This window comes from Stegodyphus dumicola, chromosome 11, assembly GCF_044657685.1.
Source record: "Stegodyphus dumicola isolate Sdum_Otavi_A_Nest chromosome 11, ASM4465768v1".
Lineage (NCBI taxonomy): Eukaryota > Metazoa > Arthropoda > Arachnida > Araneae > Eresidae > Stegodyphus > Stegodyphus dumicola.
In genome coordinates, this window is record NC_140778.1 from 163,747,396 (window position 1) to 163,767,556 (window position 20,161).

General features: G+C 36.9%; 1 protein-coding gene across 1 annotated transcript; it reads left to right on the forward strand.

The window, feature by feature from the left end:
- The first annotated feature begins 13,633 nt into the window (after nucleotides 1-13,633).
- On the forward strand, nucleotides 13,634-18,305 carry LOC118196423 (uncharacterized). Its single transcript, XM_085826204.1, has 3 exons — nucleotides 13,634-14,159; nucleotides 14,901-15,054; nucleotides 17,852-18,305. The coding sequence occupies exons 1-3, from the start codon at nucleotides 14,009-14,011 to the stop codon at nucleotides 18,303-18,305; spliced, it is 759 nt and encodes a 252-aa protein (XP_085682330.1). The 5' UTR covers nucleotides 13,634-14,008.
- Nucleotides 18,306-20,161: the final 1,856 nt, after the last annotated feature.

Consider the following 20,161-nt stretch of genomic DNA (forward strand, 5'->3'; position numbering starts at 1 on the left):
AAGCCCTAGCTATTACACTCACGCCAAACCCTTCACGACCAATCACAGTCATCTCCACCTATTTCCCCATACACTCACCTACAAATTCTGTCAAGACAGATTTGCAAAACTTTGGTTCAGCTCCGTGTTGCCTCGTGTTCTTAGCGCCATTTTCGCCGCCATCTTGAATGTGATCGTGTTTCATCTCTTTTCTGAAGATTTGTATTCTACGGTGTGATGTTTTCAAGATATTTTGGATACGCATTTATCTTGGATACAGTGTAGTGCTCCTCCTTTAGTGTTTTGTGCGTGCTTTTTTTCTACATTTTTCGCGAGGGATTCTACTGTGTTGTGTTAGTGAACGTGTAGTGCTTTTTTCCACATGGAGGGAAATGCGTTTCCCCCGCTACCGGATAGATCAAAAATGGATCCAGTGACTTCGGCAACTAAGGAAGTGATTTGCGGACTTAGCTCTGATCTCTTGGAATACGGCAATATGACACTTGACCCGGACTCGCAAGATTTTATATATAAAGACCCATGGACCCAAGATGATGTCTGCAGGGGCTTAAAATTCTTGGTTATGATTGATATGGATATGACTGAACGCGGTAATTGTTCTGCGAAGTTAATTAAACATGTCACGGATGAAAACTGTGCTGCAGCAATGATGAGTGACCTGGAAAAACAACGGATTATTGCAAGTGCCCTCAGGAAAGAAATACAAGGTAAGTGCGAAAGTGCTCATGCCCTTAATGTAAATAGTAATGAATGTGTTTATAATAATGTATTTCTTAAGGAATTGTGCTCAGTTGCTAATGATATTTGTAATGATAATGTTACCAATTCTGTTAAAACTGGCCCAAATGATACTGATAATATTGTTACTAAACCTAGGCCCAAACGGCCCTCAAAAAAGTGACCAAGCGTTCTATTAATGATGACCGGGTTGCGGATGGTTTCATTCTGCCAAAGAATACCGCCCGTCCCAGTAAATTGATAAAATGCAATGTTGATATTCCATTGGAAAATAAATTCCAAAAACTTAGTACAACTGATAATGATATCCACATTGTTGATAACGGTAATGCTAATGATGTAAATATGGATGACACAGTTAATGTAAAAGTTATCAGGCCCAAACCGATCATGGTAAAACCTGAAATTAAATTCAATGATTTCATGAAGGTGCTTAGAAAAGATGTTCAATGTGAATTTGCAGGCAAGGTGCAGGGGGACTTCTTGAAGATCTTTCCTGAATCAGAAGATGATCACCGTGCAATCACCAGATATTTAGACGAGAAAAAAATTGATCACTACATCATCTTATCAAAAATGGAAAAGCCACTTAAAGTCGTCCTGCGAGGAATGCCCATCGACTGTCCGGTAGAGGACATTCACGAAGAACTAACACAGCTAGGATATAAGGTCAGACGCGTTGCACAAATGCATAGGATAAGAACAAGAGTCCCCATGCCCTTGTTTCAAATTCAAGTTGAAAAAATGCATGAAGTCGAAAAGATTTATGATATCACTAAATTCTTAGGTTTTTATGTTAACTTTAAGCCCTACCAAGTGAATGGAAGTACTGTGCAGTGTCACAACTGCCAGCACTTCCACCACTCCTCCGACAATTGTAAGCTTAAGCCACGCTGTGTGAAATGTGCTGGTGCACATAAAACGGAGGACTGCTCCGGTAAATTCATTGATAATGTCAAATGTTGCAATTGTGGACAAACGGGGCATCCTGCGAATTATCGTGGGTGTCCTAAATTTCCAGTATATCAGGGAGTCAAAACCCAGACCAGCAGAGGAAAACCTACTCCTTCTGTTATTAAACCCACTGCAATTAATAGTAACCCTGTCCAACCAGGTGTGTCGTATGCTAATGTTGTAAGTGGACGAACTGACACAAAAGCCGAGGCTAGCACCACCAATGTTAAAATTGTTAATCGTAAAAAATCTGAGGGAAAAAATGATGTACATGTAAATAATAACAATGGTAATATTAATGATAATGTTCAGAATAGAAATGATGTGGGCCTCTCTGGTCTCTTTGAGGTCACTAAACTAGTTAAAGACATTGTTCATATGTTTAACGGAATCTCCTTTTTAACTGTATTAAAGAAAATTACTAACAAGATGCCTGCATGACAGGCAACGCAAAATACTGTTGACAAGCTATTTCTTCTGTTTGAATTGTTTGAGGAGATTTTTGGCTCTGTTAATGTAAGTAATCATGAGTAATGTATGCAATATTTTGAATGTGATTACATGGAACGCAAATGGATTATCTCAGAAAATTCATGAATTAAGAGATTTTATAAATGAGTACACTCCCGATGTTATGTTCCTACAAGATTACAAGCTTGGCCCTGCCTCACCCATCTACGTGCAGAATTACGCTGTCTACAGATCCAACAGAGCTCCTACCATTTCCCGCCCTAGAGGGGGTGGCACTGCAATCCTGATAAAACGCTGCATCCCGCATATCCCTGTCACAATTCCGCAGCTTTCGGTCGTGGAGGCCTCTGCAATCTCACTCACAACAAACACCTACATAACATACACTTTTGTCTCCACTTATATTCCCTTGGGACGTCATGTATCTGCAGTCCGGGCTGATCTACAAATTTTACTCAATCTTGGAAAACACATTATCTTAGGTGGAGACTTAAATGCACGACACCGCGCGTGGAACTGCTATAACTCAAACGACATTGGACGTGTAATTCTAAACTTAGCCCACACGGCTGGATTACACATAGCAGCTCCGAAAACCCCAACACGGTACACCACTAGGTCCACCGGAATCCTCGATTTCTTCCTGCTCGGAAATACCAGTGTCCCACTGGATATTTCCGTGCTGGATGAGTTATCGTCGGATCATAACCCGGTTAAAATGATTCTGGACATTAGTGGGTATACCAAAACAGACAACAGAGCCTTTCGGATTGACTGGCAAAAATTTGCCAAAGCTCTCAACAACATACCATACACTCTTCCTACGATAAAGTCAGGGGATGACATTGACAGTTTTATTCAGGAGATTACTCAAAAAATTTCCAGGGCGAGAGATGATGCCAAGGTAGAAGTACCTAAAAGGAAAGAGCCACGCAATAGAGAGTTAAAACTGCTTATCAAACAGCGTAATGCTGCAAGGAGAAGATTTCAGCAAACCAGACACAGGGAAGAGTGAGTGAGTGAGTGATTATGGCGCAAAACCAGAGATGATTATGACGCGCCAAACAAAAGATAAGATGATTACAATTGATGACATTAAAATTCAATAAATAAAAACAAGTAGATAAATGTACCAAATCCAGAGGATGAAGTCATATAAACACAGGTTAAAAGCACATATTAAAATTCAAGAGACAGTCTTCAAAACAAATTACATTTGGTAATAAAAGCCAATATCTTTTAAATAATAAAATAAATTAGAATTGACCTCTCTTCCGATTAAACGGTCGAGAGGTAAGTCACAGCTATTAAAATATTTCTGGCGAAGACTATTAAAACATGGACACTCAATTAAAATATGACGAACAGATAAACAAACATTACAGTTAAAACAAACAGGCTCATTTTCAGCTTTTAAAAGGTAGTTATGTGTCACTCTAGTGTGACCAATTCTGAGGCGAGTCAAAAGAACTTCCTCCTTACGATTTTTGGTTAATTCCCAGTGCTCAATTCTAGGTTTTACATGTCTTAATTTATTTTGAAGCTGAACATCCCAAAGTTGTTGCCATTTTTTTCGGATCTTTTGTTTCACAACACAACAAATGTCTGCAAAAGGGATGAGACGACTGGACAGTGCAACAGCACATTTTGCTGTGATATCTGCCAGCTCATTCCCTTTTATTCCCACATGCCCGGGAACCCAGCAGTACAGGATATCATACCCACGATTCATTAAGTTTATATGTATTTTGAGAATATCCACTATTACTGGATTTTGAGTATTAGGAAAAGCTTCTATTGATTTAAGAGCACTATACGAATCTGTATAAATTATAAACTTTTTGTAGCAGAGCCTTGAGATGTATAAAAGACTATAATATATCGCAGTTAATTCGGATGTTAAGACAGAGAAAGCATTGTGCAAGCGTCTGCCCTCCATGTGGTCTTTAATTACATATGCCATCCCCACATGATCTTTTGACTTGGACCCATCTGTATAAACTGGAAGATAACTGCTATATTTGTTCCTGTGCTCAGCGAAGAGTTGTCTGTAAATAATCTCGTTAGTCCTTGCCTTCACATGATACTTAAAAACATCAAGAAGCTGAATCCGTGCATTTTCCCAAGGTGGGATTTCAAAATTCTGTACTGCTTGGGGGTGCATATCAGAGAGGGAAAGTTCCTCAATGACAGGGCGAACTCTTAAAAGAAATGTAGGAACACAAGATGGACGTGTTTCAAATAACGCGTTACTCACATCATCAAGTAAGCACAGCTTATTGGGATGTTCAGGTTGGGATAGTATATTAAAATATTGCAAAAGGGACAATTGTTCACGCCTCAGATAAAGTGATGGTTCATTACAGTCAACATACAGGCTCTGGACAGGAGAAGTCCTGAAGGCTCCTGAACATATCCTCAAAACTTGATGGTGAACAGGATCCAGTTTTAACAAAACAGATGACCGAGCGGATCCATAAACAACTGAGCCATAGTCCAGTCTAGAGCGGATAAGCGCTCTGTAAATGCGAAGCATGGAGCAACGCTCTGCACCCCAGGAGGTGTTCGCCAACACTTTTAACATATTTAGTGTTTTGAGACACTTCTTTCTCAGGTTTAAAACATGAGAAAGGAAAGTCAATTTCTGGTCGAACGTTACTCCTAAAAATTTTACTTCGGGCGCAACTGGAATAATTGTACCATTTAGATATAACTCAGGTTCAGGATGGAGACCTCGCTTCCTACAAAAGTGCACGCACACAGTTTTCTGTTTCGAAAAAGTAAATCCCTGTTTGTCTGACCATTCTTGGATCTTATTCAGAGCCATCTGCAATTGCCTCTCTATGTATCTCATGTCTGCTCCTCGACAGCTAATCTGTAAATCATCTACATATAGTGATCCTAAGATGGTGTGAGGAAGTTCTTTTAATACAGAATTTATTTTTAAACTGAACAGCGTTACACTAAGCACACAGCCTTGAGGCACACCCTCTTCCTGTTGAAAAACATCCGAAAAAACAGAGCCAATCCTTACTTGAAAAGTTCTAGCGTTCAAGAAATTCTGTATGAAAATTGGTAGGTTGCCGCGCAAGCCACTCTCGTGAAGATCCCGGAGTATACCGTATCTCCATGCCTTATCATAAGCTTTCTCAATGTCGAAGAATATTGAGACAAGGTGACTTCTTCTGACAAAGGCTTTCCGAATAGATGTCTCTAATAGAAGCATATTGTCTACGGTCGTTCTCCCCTGTCGAAAACCGCTCTGATAAGGCGATATAATATTATTCTTTTCCAAGAAGTAGACTAGGCGGCTGTTTACCATCTTTTCAAACAGTTTGCAAACACAACTGGTAAGGGCAATTGGCCGATAGTTCGAGGGATTCCTCGGGTCTTTCCCTGGCTTCGCAATAGGAATGACAACAGCTCTCCTCCATGCACTGGGAAATGTACGCTCCTTCCACACTCTATTGTAAAGTGTGAGAAGGGCACTCAGTGACTTATAGGACAGATGCTTTAGCATTTCATAATACACGCCATCCAGACCCGGACAAGACCTATGTGTCTGCAACAAAGCTCTCTTTAATTCAACCATAGTAAAGTCTCTATTGTACGGCTCAAAGTTGGAAGAGTTGAAAGCGATGGGATTTTTCTCAGAGCGTTGCTTGATAGAAAGAAAGGCAGGTGAGTAATTTCGGCTGGAAGAAACGGCAGCAAATGTCTCACCAATTGTATTTGCAATTTCTTCTATGGAGCTAATCACTCGGCCATCTTTTTCCAGAAAGGAAAGTGAGTGGTCTTTATACATTCCGCATGCTTTTCGAACTCTTTCCCAAACCCGCTTACTAGGCGTAGAGGATGTTATTGAGGACACATATGAAATCCAGGAATCCCTCTGGCTCTGCCTTCTTACTTTCCGTGCATTTGCTTTGGATCTTTTAAAAGCTATGAGGTTTCGCAGAGTAGGATATCTACGAAAAATACCCCATGCTTTTTTCTGTTTTTTCAGTGCTTCATGACAGTCGCGATTCCACCATGGTTTTGAATATTTTAGTAGTTTTCCTGATGTTCTAGGAATCGAAAGCATAGCTGCCTGAATAATAGTATTAGTAACAGCTTCAACAGCGTCATCGATATGCGCATCTTCTACCATTTCATCTGTGAGCTCTGCAATGGAAGAGAAGAGTTCCCAGTCTGCCCTGTCCAGTATGAATCGAGGGGATCTCGACATGGGGTTTGCTCCTCTTCGTGCAAGAGACACAAAAATAGGATAATGATCGCTGTTGTACAGGTCATTTCCGACACTAAAAGTGCAAAATGGCAACAGAGATGGTGAACAGATGGCAAGATCGAGAGCGTGGAATGTCCTTGAAGGCTCATGGAAGTATGTATCTTGCCCATTATTTAGGAGACAAAGGCTGTGATCTTCGATCATCTGCTCAATTTGTCTTCCTCGGCAATTTGTATCTTTGCTACCCCAGAGTGGACTATGGCCGTTAAAATCTCCTATTATAATATAATGCTCAGGCAGCTGCTCTATTAGATTATTTAAATCTTGCTGATAAATGTGCTCATTTGGAGGCAAATACAAAGAAACAAATGAAACAACAATATCAAAATTTATTTGAGTAGCGACAACTTGGAGGGATGTCGTCAAATGAAGTACATTTGAGGGATAATCCAGTGAGGAGAGGAGACCTACTCCTCCACTGGCACGCTCACCTGCAAGGTTATCCTTCCTGACGAAAGAAAACCTCCGAAGTTTTGCATGGTGTTCTGGTTTCAGATTTGTTTCCTGTATTGCGAAGCACACAGGATGGTACACATTTATTATAGATTTGATGTCAAGCAAATTTCGGTGGAAACCGCGACAGTTCCATGACACGAGGGTGGCCATTATGAATGGTTTTTGTTTTTCCTGTGCTGTTCTTTTGTTTTTCGTGGAAGTAGATGCCTGGGAAATTCCAGACCCTCTTCCACTTCCATAAAGTCTGAATCCGCAGATTCAGAAATCATGTCATCAAGAGAGCTATTGCTGCGACTTCTATTTTTATTTGATATTTTTTGTGTGGCAGTTTTCGGCTTACTTTGAATAATTGTTTCTTTCTTTTGTACTATATGAGTTGCATTTTCTTTTTTCTTGTTGGATGTAGACGGTTGGGTTTTATTTGGTAGGGTCTGTGTGCCTATTGATGTTTGGGTGGCGACTGTACGATATGATTTAACAGCACTGGCGTATGATGAATTTGGTCGAAGCTGTGTGCTCTGGACTAGTCTTCTGGCTTCGGCGTAAGAGATGTTCCTAGTAACTTTTGCAGTCTGGATTTCTTTTTCCGATTTCCATTTTGGGCACAAGCGAGAAAATGCTGGGTGGTCACCCTTGCAATTTATACATAAAGGCGCAGCGGTACAATTATCAGAATCGTGGCCAATCTGTGAGCATCGGGCGCATGTGAGGCTGCCACGACAAGACGTCTTAGAATGGCCGAAACGCTGGCATTGGAAACATCGCATAGGGTTTGGAATATAAGGTCTTACAGGAATATTTAGATATCCGGCCTTAATATTCTTAGGCAGATCAGGCGTGTTGAAGGTAAGGATCACGTGTTTCGTGTCTATGAACTTACCTTCTTTACGCATCTTGATCCGCCTTACACCGCAGACATTTTGTTCGGATAACTCAGAAGCGATCTCTTCTTCAGAAACATACAGAAGGTCGAATTCTGAGATTACACCACGACAATAGTTCAGTGACTTATGGGGTGTTACAGTGACATTCGCTTGCCCAAGTTTAGTAATCTGAAGTAAAGAAGCAGACTGGGTGGCTGAGTGTGTATCAATAAGCAAGTCTCCGGAGCGGAGACGCTTTATGTTTCTCGGCTCACCAATACAAGACTGGATGTATTTGTTTATTACGAAAGGAGACATCTTATGCATTTCGCCAGAAGGACTAGAGATTACTAGGAAACGGGGACTATTGTTATGATTTTTTTTATTTGCATCTGTCCGTAATTTTTTTGCAGAATTTTCAGAACTAGGTTGAGCGACAGGTTGAGTGACTGGTTTAGTAGGAGACGTTTCAGAACTAGGTTGAATGATTGGTTTATTAGTAGATGTTTCAGAACTAGGTTGAGTGACTGGTTTAGTAGGAGATGTTTCAGAACTAGGTTGAATGATTGGTTTAGTAGTAGATGTTTCAGAACTAGGTTGAGAGACTGGAGTGACTTCAAAGTTTTTTAATAAAAAAATATGTGTATTTGCCATATTGAAAATAGAAAAGATTCGGGTCCGACGGCCCCGCCCACCACGGAGCCCAACAAGGGAACACAGATTCCTGTGTTAGGGCTAGCCGGACCTATACGCAAACTGAAGCCCCACAGTCGGCTTTCCCGAAAGCAGGTACTCCCGAGAGCTTGACCCCAAGCCACTGACACAAGGACTAGTGACCAGCCGATTGACACCCGTGAGGACGACTAAGGTGCCTCCCGTTTAGCTGAAGCAGAGGCCAAAGCAGTGTGTTGGGGACAGTACCTCGCCCCTCAACTACCAGGACCCTCCTTTCCAGCGACACGGGTCTCCACGCACGGCAAACACGTGGGCAGTTTTCTCGCCACTTGAAAACTAGAAACAAGGTCTGTTCTAGCCTCTCGTGACGAGCCCCAAACTCCGTAGAGAGAAACCACAAGGGAGAAGGGAAGGGAAAAAGATCCAGCCAAGAGGAGAGGAGACGGAAAAGAGGATAGATCACTGGGGCTCCAGGATCGTGACACCCGTCTCACCAAGAAGATGATCCCCTGAAGGGCTAGGGTACCTCGGGATTGCCACACCCGTACTCACAAAAGTGAGCCCCCTGAGGGAAGACACAGGGAAGATAAACAACTGCTCAATCGACTGTCGAATGCAGTCAAGTCTCTTACACGTGAACAAGCACAACACAGCGGGACCAGTTACCTTAACTCACTTTCCACAGATGATAATTCACTGTGGAAAGCAATCTCAAGGTATACTAAATGCTACAATAACATTCCGCCCCTTAAAGGCCCAATGAGGATTCACTACACTGAAACTGAGAAGGCCGAATTGTTAGCACAGCAGCTGGAAACTCAGTTTTGCACAAACAACATATCTGACACTACAACAGAAAATCTTGTTTACACCTTTCACAACAGTCTCACAACAGATACAAACATAAACAACATCCCTCCAGTCATGCCCTTGGAAGTTGTTGACTATGTCAATAATCTCAAAAAGAAGAAAAGTCCCGGATTGGACAACATCACCAACACCATGTTGAAGAAACTGCCGATCAAGATCATCTTCCTGCTTTCCAAGATCTTTACTAAAATCCTCCAACAGCAATTTTTCCCTACTGCATGGAAGACGGCCAAAATAATACCAATCCTGAAGCCGGGTATAACTGCATCAGATCCTGAGGCTTATCGGCCAATAAGTCTTCTATCATCAATGAGCAAACTCTTTGAAGCAACTCTATTACAGAGAATCAATAATCACCTAGAAAGCAACAACATCCTGATCCCAAGCCAATTTAGTTTCACAAAAGGCTTGGGTACTACAAACCAGCTTTACAGAGTTGTGGAGATGATTTCAGAAGGCTTTGCTCAGAAGAAAATTACTGGAGGACTGTTTATTGACTTAGCCAAGCCTTTCGATAGAGTCTGGCTGGAGGCACTCGTCTACAAAATACACACTCTGGGTTTCCTAGATTACATCACAAAGTCCTACCTAACAGGTAGAAATTTCGTCGTTCACGTCTCAGGAACAAACTCTACTGTACACCGCATAAGGGCTGGGGTCCCCCAGGGATCCCTTTTAGGACCCACTTACTTCAATATTTACGTGAACGACATCCCTACAACACATCACACAACACTGGCTATGTATGCAGATGACACAGCAATCCTCACACAATGTGCATTTGCTGGTTCAGCTATACAACACTTACAAAATTACATACAAGCATTATAGACTTGGCTTGTACAATGGAAAATTAAAGTCAACATAAAAAAGACTCAAGCTATTCTGTTTACTAGAAAGGAAAAATTCAAAAGAAACCTCATGATGTATGGAAATTCTATCCCCTGGGCCAAGCAAGTCCCTTACCTTGGGGTGACCCTCAGCACAACTTTGTCATGGAACCCACACATTACAAATATTATTAACAAGTTTCGACAGCGTAAAGCTAAACTCTTCCCCCTAATTTCTCGAAACAGTGTTTTATCAATAGATAATAAACTAATTCAGAAGTCAAACAACAAAAATCAGCGTTATACCTACAAAATTTTCACAGGACTAGTTTCGATGGTTTTACCGAACCATCATCTTCAGCTGCAAAACCGCAAATGAACAAGATAGTAAATAATGATTAGATAAGATAAGAAAGCCTGGACAAGAATAAGCAAGTGGCGCCATCTGTTGGCGAAACCAGAACTAAAACATAATTTCTCTAAAAGCCGAAGGCAAATTTGGATTGGAATTAGGATCGTTAACTAGAACAGAAAGATTTTTATGAATGTGAAATGCTTCTAGAAAATCCAGTTCTCCAATGGAAGATGTTTTTTGAATAATTTTGGCAGCAGAAAAATTGAAAGTGTGATTTTCGGACCAACAATGTTGAGCAACAGAAGACTTCTGTGTTTCCTTTTTTCTAACATAAGCCTCATGTTCTTTGACGCGAAATTTTAAGGCTCTCTTAGTTTGGCCAATGTAAATTAAACCACACTGGCAAGGAATCCTATAAATACCCCAGGAATTCATATCCGGAATCATTAAGATGTCTAGAAACCAGACTTCGCGAATTTCATTTCTCTTGCATCGAAATTGAGGATCTAATTTCTCTCACTCAACTCTGTTTGAAACAAACACATTTTGTTTTCCAAAATAAGTATTACAAACAAACTGAGGGATTAGCCATGGGAAGCCCCCTCAGTCCCATCCTGGCTGATATCTACATGCATTATTATGAATCAAAATTGTTTGAAACTTTAAACTTCCCGGCATGGTTCCGCTACGTAGACGATACTTTTACCCTGTTTGAAGGTAATAAAGATGATTTAAATAAAGTTCTTTCAACAATGAATTCTATTGATCCTGCTATTCAGTTCACTTTTGAACTTGAGACTTGCAATTCTCTTCCGTTTTTCGACATTCTGGTCACACGTAACACATCCAACTTCAGTACTACAGTTTACCGTAAACCTTCATCGGTTTGCCTTCCACCACACTTTAAATAATGTCATCCGACTAAACAAAAGTTAGCTTCATTTTATTCCTATGTTTTCCGTGCTCTTCAAGTTTGCTCCTCCAAATTAGCCCTTGATGAAGAACTAAATTATTTAAAAGCAATAGCTATTGACAGGGGCTTTTCACCCAACATTATTAATCAAGCAGTTAAAAAATTCTCATCTGAACACACTAAAAGCCACACTCTTATTTTAGGAGATTATAAAAATTCTGTTGTCATTCCCTTCTTTCAATCAATTAGCTATAAAGTTGCACATATTTTGCAGAAATTTAACTTTCGGGTTGTTTATTCTCCCATCAATAAAATTCCAACTTCTATACTCAAGGACCCCATTCCGGATATGAATTCCTGGGGTATTTATAGGATTCCTTGCCAGTGTGGTTTAATTTACATTGGCCAAACTAAGAGAGCCTTAAAATTTCGCGTCAAAGAACATGAGGCTTATGTTAGAAAAAAGGAAACACAGAAGTCTTCTGTTGCTCAACATTGTTGGTCCGAAAATCACACTTTCAATTTTTCTGCTGCCAAAATTATTCAAAAAACATCTTCCATTGGAGAACTGGATTTTCTTGAGGCATTTCACATTCATAAAAATCTTTCTGTTCTAGTTAACGATCCTAATTCCAATCCAAATTTGCCTTCGGCTTTTAGAGAAATTATGTTTTAGTTCTGGTTTCGCCAACAGATGGCGCCACTTGCTTATTCTTGTCCAGGCTTTCTTATCTTATCTAATCATTATTTCCTATCTTGTTCATTTGCGGTTTTGCAGCTGAAGATGATGGTTCGGTAAAACCATCGAAACTAGTCCTGTGAAAATTTTGTAGGTATAACGCTGATTTTTGTTGTTTGACTTCTGAATTGGTATTTATTCGGCATGTTATTGTGTCTTAAGATAATAAGCTACTCATTTATAAATCCATTTTGCGTCCATTACTATGCTATGCATGCCCTGTCTGGGCGTATTCATGTAACAGATACCGAGGGAAACTACAGGTGGCCCAAAATTGTATGCTACGACAAATTGTTAACGCACCTTGGTATGTGCGTAACAACAAGTTACATGATGAACTAGGAGTGCGTCCCCTCAAATCTTTTTACTATAAAATAGCCAAGAGATTTCACAATAGGCAACTCACCCTCACCAACCCTGCAATTAAGATCCCTGATTATGATCAGTATGACCTCGAAAATAAAAATCGACCACTGGCCACTCTCAATGAATGGATAATGTAAGTGTAATGCATAGCATAGTAATATTCTTCTCTCTGAGCACCTTCATTATTTTTCTTTTGTTCCCATTATTACGTATTATTTGTTCTATCATGTATGCATATCCTGTATAGTAACCTTGTACCTTTATATATTATGTATGGGCATGTAGCACTTTTGTACTCCTTGCACCACATAACTTCTACCTTGCAGGACATCAGCTCGGACAGCTTTCTGATCCTATTAGGAAAAACAAAAAACAAAAAAATAAAATAAAAAATTATGAAAATTTAAAAAAATTAAAAAAATTTAAAAAAAAATCTCATGTAAATATAAATGTACATAGTGATAAAAATGCTATACAGGTAATATCTGTCTAATTTTTTGCAATATTTCGCAATGTCTTGATATGTTCTACAAGGGGTAGGGCCTTCGGCCCAGGTACCCTGGTGTACCAGACACCGCTCCACTGGAGAGTGGAACTGCTGGGATTTTAACCAACACGGAAAAGTCATTCACACCATTGCCCAAGCGGCCAATATTCACCTCGCAGTTCGGGAAAAACCAACACACTATGGGATAGGTAGACCGTCAGTCATGGATATCTTTATCCTAAAGAAGTTAGTATGTAGAAAGTTATGTAGAAAGTCTGACGGAATTATCATCAGACCATAACCCTGTGATGATGGAAATTACTACCGACTCCTATAGTACACCACACAAACGAGCCCTTATTACAAACTGGGCAGGATATGCCATAGCTCTCAACAACACGCAGTACCCTACCCACACGATACAGTCGAGGGATGAGTTAGACGCTTTCACGGAAGAGTTCACAGATGAACTGCATGATGCTTTGCTGAAAAACAGTAAAACTATGAGAGAAGATAAACGGTACAAGAATAAGATACTTAGAGAAATTATCAGACGAAGGAACCACATCCGTAAGCAGTGGCAGAAATTCAGATGCCCTACGGACAAAATTCTATTAAATCAACTGAACCAGCAAGTCAGGACTCTACTCAAAAAACATGCACAACTTGACTGGGCCAAACATTTGGAATCACTTTCCACGGATGATAATTCTCTGTGGAATGCTTATTCTAAATTTAAAAGACGCAACACTAATATTCCGCCCATTAATGGCCCCAACGGGATCGCTTAAGGCCCGTTTACACTAGCGGAACTTTGGTCCCAAGAAGCGTAAGCTAACGTCCTAAGAAACGTAACCTAAGTCGAGCGGTTAATCTTCAAAGGGAATTGACGTAAACCCAAGAGATGGAAAATTTTAACTCCGAACCTATGAGATGAAAGCTTTGGCCAATCACAGACGTACAAACTATCACGAGGGTTTTGTTGATGCTTTAAGCGAAAAACATGGCGGAAGATTTGACTACGTCTGACTGCAAATTAATTGCAGAAGTACAACAACATCCGATTTTATGGGATAATAGAAAAAAAGAATATCGAATGAAAAGAGGACAAGACGTTGCTTGGCTACTGGTTGCCGAAAGACTGAACCGAGATGGTATGTATCCATTTATTTATTTTTTTGCTCCTTTTGGATTGCAATGTGCTCTCTTTTATTCTAGTTCTCTTTCGACTAACGCAATTGTTCAAGTACAAAATAGGTTTATTTAACGATTACACGATAAAAATTTGTTGACATATATTAAATTATAGCATTTTGGAACATTTCTGAAAATCTGAGTTTTATAAAATTTAAATAAGCTCAGTAGATGGAAGAAGAAAGCTCAGAAAATTAAAGTTTATTAACTGCTTTAAACTGTATCTAAATGTACACTGTTCTATGAAAATTATATGCAGCAACCTTCAATTATATATATTTAAAATTTTTCCCAAATTATAGCAATTCAAATGGTTACATAATTTTAGCTATTGTCTTTACATTAGTTTGCTCTTCTTTTTTGCAACATGTTACTAAAGGCTTATGAGAAGAAGAAAGTAAAAGTAGTAAGTGTGAAGATCAACAGTAGTAAAAATTTGATTAAAGTTTTCCTCCTCAATTTTCAGAAATACATTTTCTTCATTTCTCATGCAAATGTTTATTCCGAAATACATAAAAAATCCCTAAATATATAAATATCCATATATAAAAATATATAAGATCCATATTTCATTTTCGTATGGATACATTTTGAATCTCATATAATTAATATAATTGTTTGCATAAAGTATTAATAATTAAACAGTAATTAATTACAGTGGTTGAATTAAAATTTCGGCTATATTTTTTTTAATTTCACAGTTGAAGAGGTTACTTACCGGTGGCAGAATCTGCGTAAGCAATATAGCCGAAGAAAAACAAAATGCAAAAGTGGAGCTAGTGCAGAGTCTGCAGAGCAGCAATGGCATCTGATGTCCCAAATGTCATTTTTGGATCCATGTATCCGCCATCGAAGGTAAATATTCAGAACCAAATTATTTAGTTATGTTAAATATAAAATGATAAATTTTCATATTAACAAAATACAATCTTACTTGTTAGTAGTCTGTAATATTATAAAGCATAAATGGATTATTTGGAGTTATCCTAGGTTGACTAGCAATCAAAAATTGTAACTTTATTGATATAAATTTATTAAATATGTTAGATAGTCACATATGTGGATATAAACCAATTTACTTAAGAAATTCCTCCCCTTAGGCAGATAGACCTTATATGCGTTGCCATAACTCAAATTCTATCCAAATATTTATGCTCTGGAAAACAAAAACTTCTCCTACACAGTTTTTTTTTACCATTTATTGCCTCATCACTCGTTATGAATGGTTTAACACCTTGTAAATGTGTTATAATAAAACTGTATTACACATTATAGTTTTTTTCTAACGTGTTTGGGCCAACTGAAGTTCTTACCCATAAAAAATGTTGTAGAAACTTTGCTGTTCTGTACTTTTTTAATCTTCCCAATTAAAAATAGGCCAATATTTTTGCAATGTAAACTTATTAACAAAGTACAGCATATGCATAATATAAACAAAGCACTTGCTCTTTCCTTTGAAAGCTGAGTTTCTAAATATTTTGATGAAGACTCGTCTGTATATATATTTTTTTCTTTTTGTGGCCAATTTCTTTTTATAGTTTATCCCTCTATAGTTGATGCCCATATTTCTGTACTCACAAAGCTCAAAACTGATGTGTTACTGACCATTTTGATGTTCAGAAGTTTGATTTGATGTTTGAGATTATGCATACCTGCTTTAATTTTATGAAGTTACTTTGCACTTAACACATAAAGCCTGGGATTAATTATCATAATATATACCATCAGATCAAGGAGTTGTGCTTAAATTATTACATTAATTCATAATGAAAATAAATACAAAAATATATATGAAACTGAATTAAAAAATGAAGTTGTAATACTTTATTACTGAATTAACTGTTAAAATCTTTCATGGCATGAAATTTTTCAAAACATTCTCCAAAGTATAGTGATCTTTTTTTATTTATAGAATGTGAAATGTGTAAGCCAAGATTAGATAAAATTTGTCTTAAACTGTAAGATACAAAAAATTTGATAAAATTCTCTTGTGATTGTGTTTCTATAAAAAGAAATAAGAGTTATTAGTGGCTCAATATTTTCATTTATTATGTAAGGGCTTTGTATGCATATTCAAAATTTTTTCAATGAAGGCAAGAGATTCTTCTTTTTCATCTAAAATATTGATTTCTTTATAATTACTATATATACTATATACTTTATAATTACTATACTCTTTATAAGTCATTTAAAGTAATCTCTATTTAGGGCATACTACATTATTGTTACTGTCAAAAACACTACTGTCATCACAACTGTTAAATTGCAGCCTCCAATAGTAATATTTACATCCATGTTATTTAACTCATAATCCCGCTGATCTTCACTACTATAAATTTGATTTTCTATGGCTTTAATATAAATAAATGTTACATTATAAATAACATTTATTTGGATTAATGAGAAGGATGAAACTGTTTGTGCTGAGATGACAGATTGTCATAATTTTAATCTGAGATGCGATTCCACGTCCAATAATCTGTTCCATTTTTTCGTCTTAATGTCTACAAATACAGTCAAATACCGAAAATCCGCCAACTCCTGAAATCTGCGTTGCCTCTCAGAATATAAGCATTCAGTTTATATTCTGAGTTTCTTGGTTTCGAAAACCGCAACATTGAGTACGAAATATCGAAGAAAAAATACTTACCGAATAATGACGTCATAATAACTGAATAATAATGAGTCATAATGGAAATACAAAATTATTGACATAAAAGTTTAAGAAAAAAGATAAGTTTTTTTCCTTCTAATCTGCATCGAGGTAAAAAAGCAGACGATTCACTCTTTGTTCAAGTTCAATAGACGATTCACTCTTTGTTCAAGTTCATGATTCACGTTGTTGTATTTTCTGAGCTTTGTTATTTCACGAGATTGTTTAGTGCTGCCTTTTTTTTATCCGGATATTTTGTGGATAAATTAATAATATTTTAAATTTCAGCCCTTGTTAATACAATGACAGACTTAATGCATATAATAAATTATTGCAGTAATGTATGTAATTTAATTAAATGTATCTAATACACCTTATTTATTTTGACCATACTTCGGAAAATAAATTATTCATGTCATTTTGCCTTCTCCATATTTGTACGATAAAATTATTAGTGAGTAAATATGACAATTCGGTTGTATATTGCAGTACAAAAGATTCAAAGAGTGATGATGATTTCACCCCTCCCCATATTTGATAAAATATTATTTTAATTAAAAGCAAAATGTGATCCAGCACTGCTCCAAGAACGTAATGACTAGGAATTACCCCATACAACTGGATGTAACAAACTGTATTTTTTTAGAAATTATTCTTGCAAATATTAATAAACACAAAAGATTATGTAAGAAAAGAATCCAATGGGATGTTATAATTCAAATTAACAAAGAAAGCTTTTTAGTTTCAGGTAATCACACTGAAGCAAGAAGACTCTTGGTTTACATTATTTTTCATGCTAAATTTTAAGATCTATTTAAATTGTCTGCAGTTCATAAGTAACAGAAATTAAAAAATGAGCTATTTAATGCAGTAACAAATAAGATTCTAAATTTGCTTATTTCACTACCTAATTACTTTGTATCACAAAATAATCATTAATGTATTAAAAATGTTTTTCATATGCATTTGATTTTTTTTCCTTGTTTTCTTTCTAAACAGGACACAGACAAACTTTCAAGGAAACAAAGAATTCGAGGAGCTTAATTTCACAGTAGAATCTGTTGTCTCCGAGTCTTCAGATAATATTGAATATCCGACAGAACCTGAATATGTGGAGCCATCTGCTATTCACGTTATGCCCTCATGTGAATCACCTTTATCACCTGCATCAAGCTCCAGACAAATCTTAGATAATACTAATTCAAATAATAATGATGAAAATACTCCTAGAGGGAAGAAAAGAAAAAAGAGAGAAACAATTGAAAGTTCATTGCTTTCTGTTATTGATGAAACAAACAAATATTTAAAAAATCACCATCAATGTGAAAATGATGATGATGATGATGATAAACTATTTTTATTGAGTCTCCATAGTGATTTGAAAAAAATGACTGATGAAAAAAAATTGGAAACGAAAATACAATTTTTACAAATTATGGCAAGAAATAAATGAAATTATTTGTACATAACACTAATCAGTTGTTTTATTGTTTTATTTACATATTTCATAAATATTTTCAAAAAATAAATTTACACAATAAATGCTTTCCTTTCTTGCCATGGTACTGCTCCTTCTGCAGAAAAATATTCACAAAAATTATCTCGAACTGCAGATGCAGCACGGGATGAATTATTGGCCCCTAGACGGCCAAGAAGTTGCCATGTAAATTCTTCTGTTCTCCACATACCTTCTTTAATAGTGGCATTTGAAAGAAGAGAATCAGCAAAGTTCACTAGACAGTATTTCTTAGCTGCCTTTCCCAACTCATTTTTCATTAAGTAATTATGAAGGCAACAGCATGCCAAAACTACTTTATTAGCATGCTCTGGGTTCAGGGCAATTTCAGTACGAAGTACTCTCCACCTAGACGCCAATATGCCGAAAGCATTTTCAACGCACCTCCTTGCTCGAGAAAGTCTGTAATTAAAAATTTTTCTTTCATTCGACAGAAATTTGCCAGGATAAGGGCATAAAATATTTTTCCTGAGTGGAAAAGCCTCATCTCCAACAAATACAAAAGGCAAAACTCGATCACTATTTAATAATGGTGTTGGATTTGGAAATGAAAACAAAGTTTCACTAACCAAAGCTTTACCTAGTGAACAGTTACTGAAAATTCCACCATCACTGATTCGTCCATAGTTGCCTGAATCAACATAAAGGAAAGTGTAACTAGCATCTGCCACTGCCATTAGGACTATGCTGTTATAGCCCTTATAATTATAATATGTTGATTCAGCTGACGGTGGAGCTTATATTCTGATATGCTTACCTACAAGAAAAAAAAAGCAACAATTATTAATTGCCTAAAGAAAAATAATATACACTTTAATGATAAAAATTAATATAAATACTTTTTCCAATAATAAATTCAGTTCTTAAATTAGAAACTTGCAAAAAAATTCCTCTTTATATTAAAGTTTGTTTTTCATTTCACACTTTCATTTATTTATTATGAAACAATTCCAGTCTTTTGATATTTTAAGACAGCTCATATATCAAGTTAGATGATTCTGCAATATTTTATATTTATCTTTAAAAAGAATCTTCATTTGCCTAATTTTAATAAAATGCAATTTTTGTATTTCAAAAGTACTCACTGACAAATAAATATGGAATGCAAGACATAATACATACCATCGATTGCAGCAACACAGTTGGGAAAATTCCATTTATATTCAAAACCTTCTGCTATTACAGCCCATTCATCTGATGATGCTGGTATAGGCATAACCAGTGGCTGTAAGACATATGACATCACAGGTCTCGCGAATAATATGTGAAACTGAAGATTTAGAAACACGGAAAGTGTATGCCAGGTCTGTATAATTAGTTCCAGATGCTAGAAATCTACAAAAACATTCTGAATGAATAATGAAATTTTTGCAGTTTAAAAACATGTTGTATAAAAATGAACAAAGGGCAATCTGTAGTAGTATGCAAGTTTTAAAAAAGGTTCTTTTTTGGGGAGAGCTCAGTTTCAAAGAGATTGTAATTTTCTTTCTTATTATTAAACCACAGAAAATAAATGCTTTATTTATGTAACTTATTTTGATAAAATTATGTTCCTATTCATAATTTTTTAAATGCATTACAAATTTTAAAAAATATGAATTTTAAAAAGTTCAATTAGACAGAAGTATAAAATGTTCTGACAAGAACATTAATTTTCAATTATATATACTACACAAAACTGGAATTAGATGTAATAAAGACTTTCAAATAGAGCTGGTGCCAGAGCATATGCAACTAGGCTGACCACACCAGATGGCAAAATTATTAGAATTTAGGAAGGAATCAGGTGGCAG

Bases quoted from the DNA above. Each gene is read 5' to 3' on its own strand.
- LOC118196423 (XM_085826204.1), top strand. From the start codon at position 14,009: ATGGCGGAAGATTTGACTACGTCTGACTGCAAATTAATTGCAGAAGTA. The intron at 14,160-14,900 runs GTATGTATCCAT...TTAATTTCACAG, and splicing joins CGAAAGACTGAACCGAGATG to TTGAAGAGGTTACTTACCGG. The intron at 15,055-17,851 runs GTAAATATTCAG...CTTTCTAAACAG, and splicing joins CCATGTATCCGCCATCGAAG to GACACAGACAAACTTTCAAG.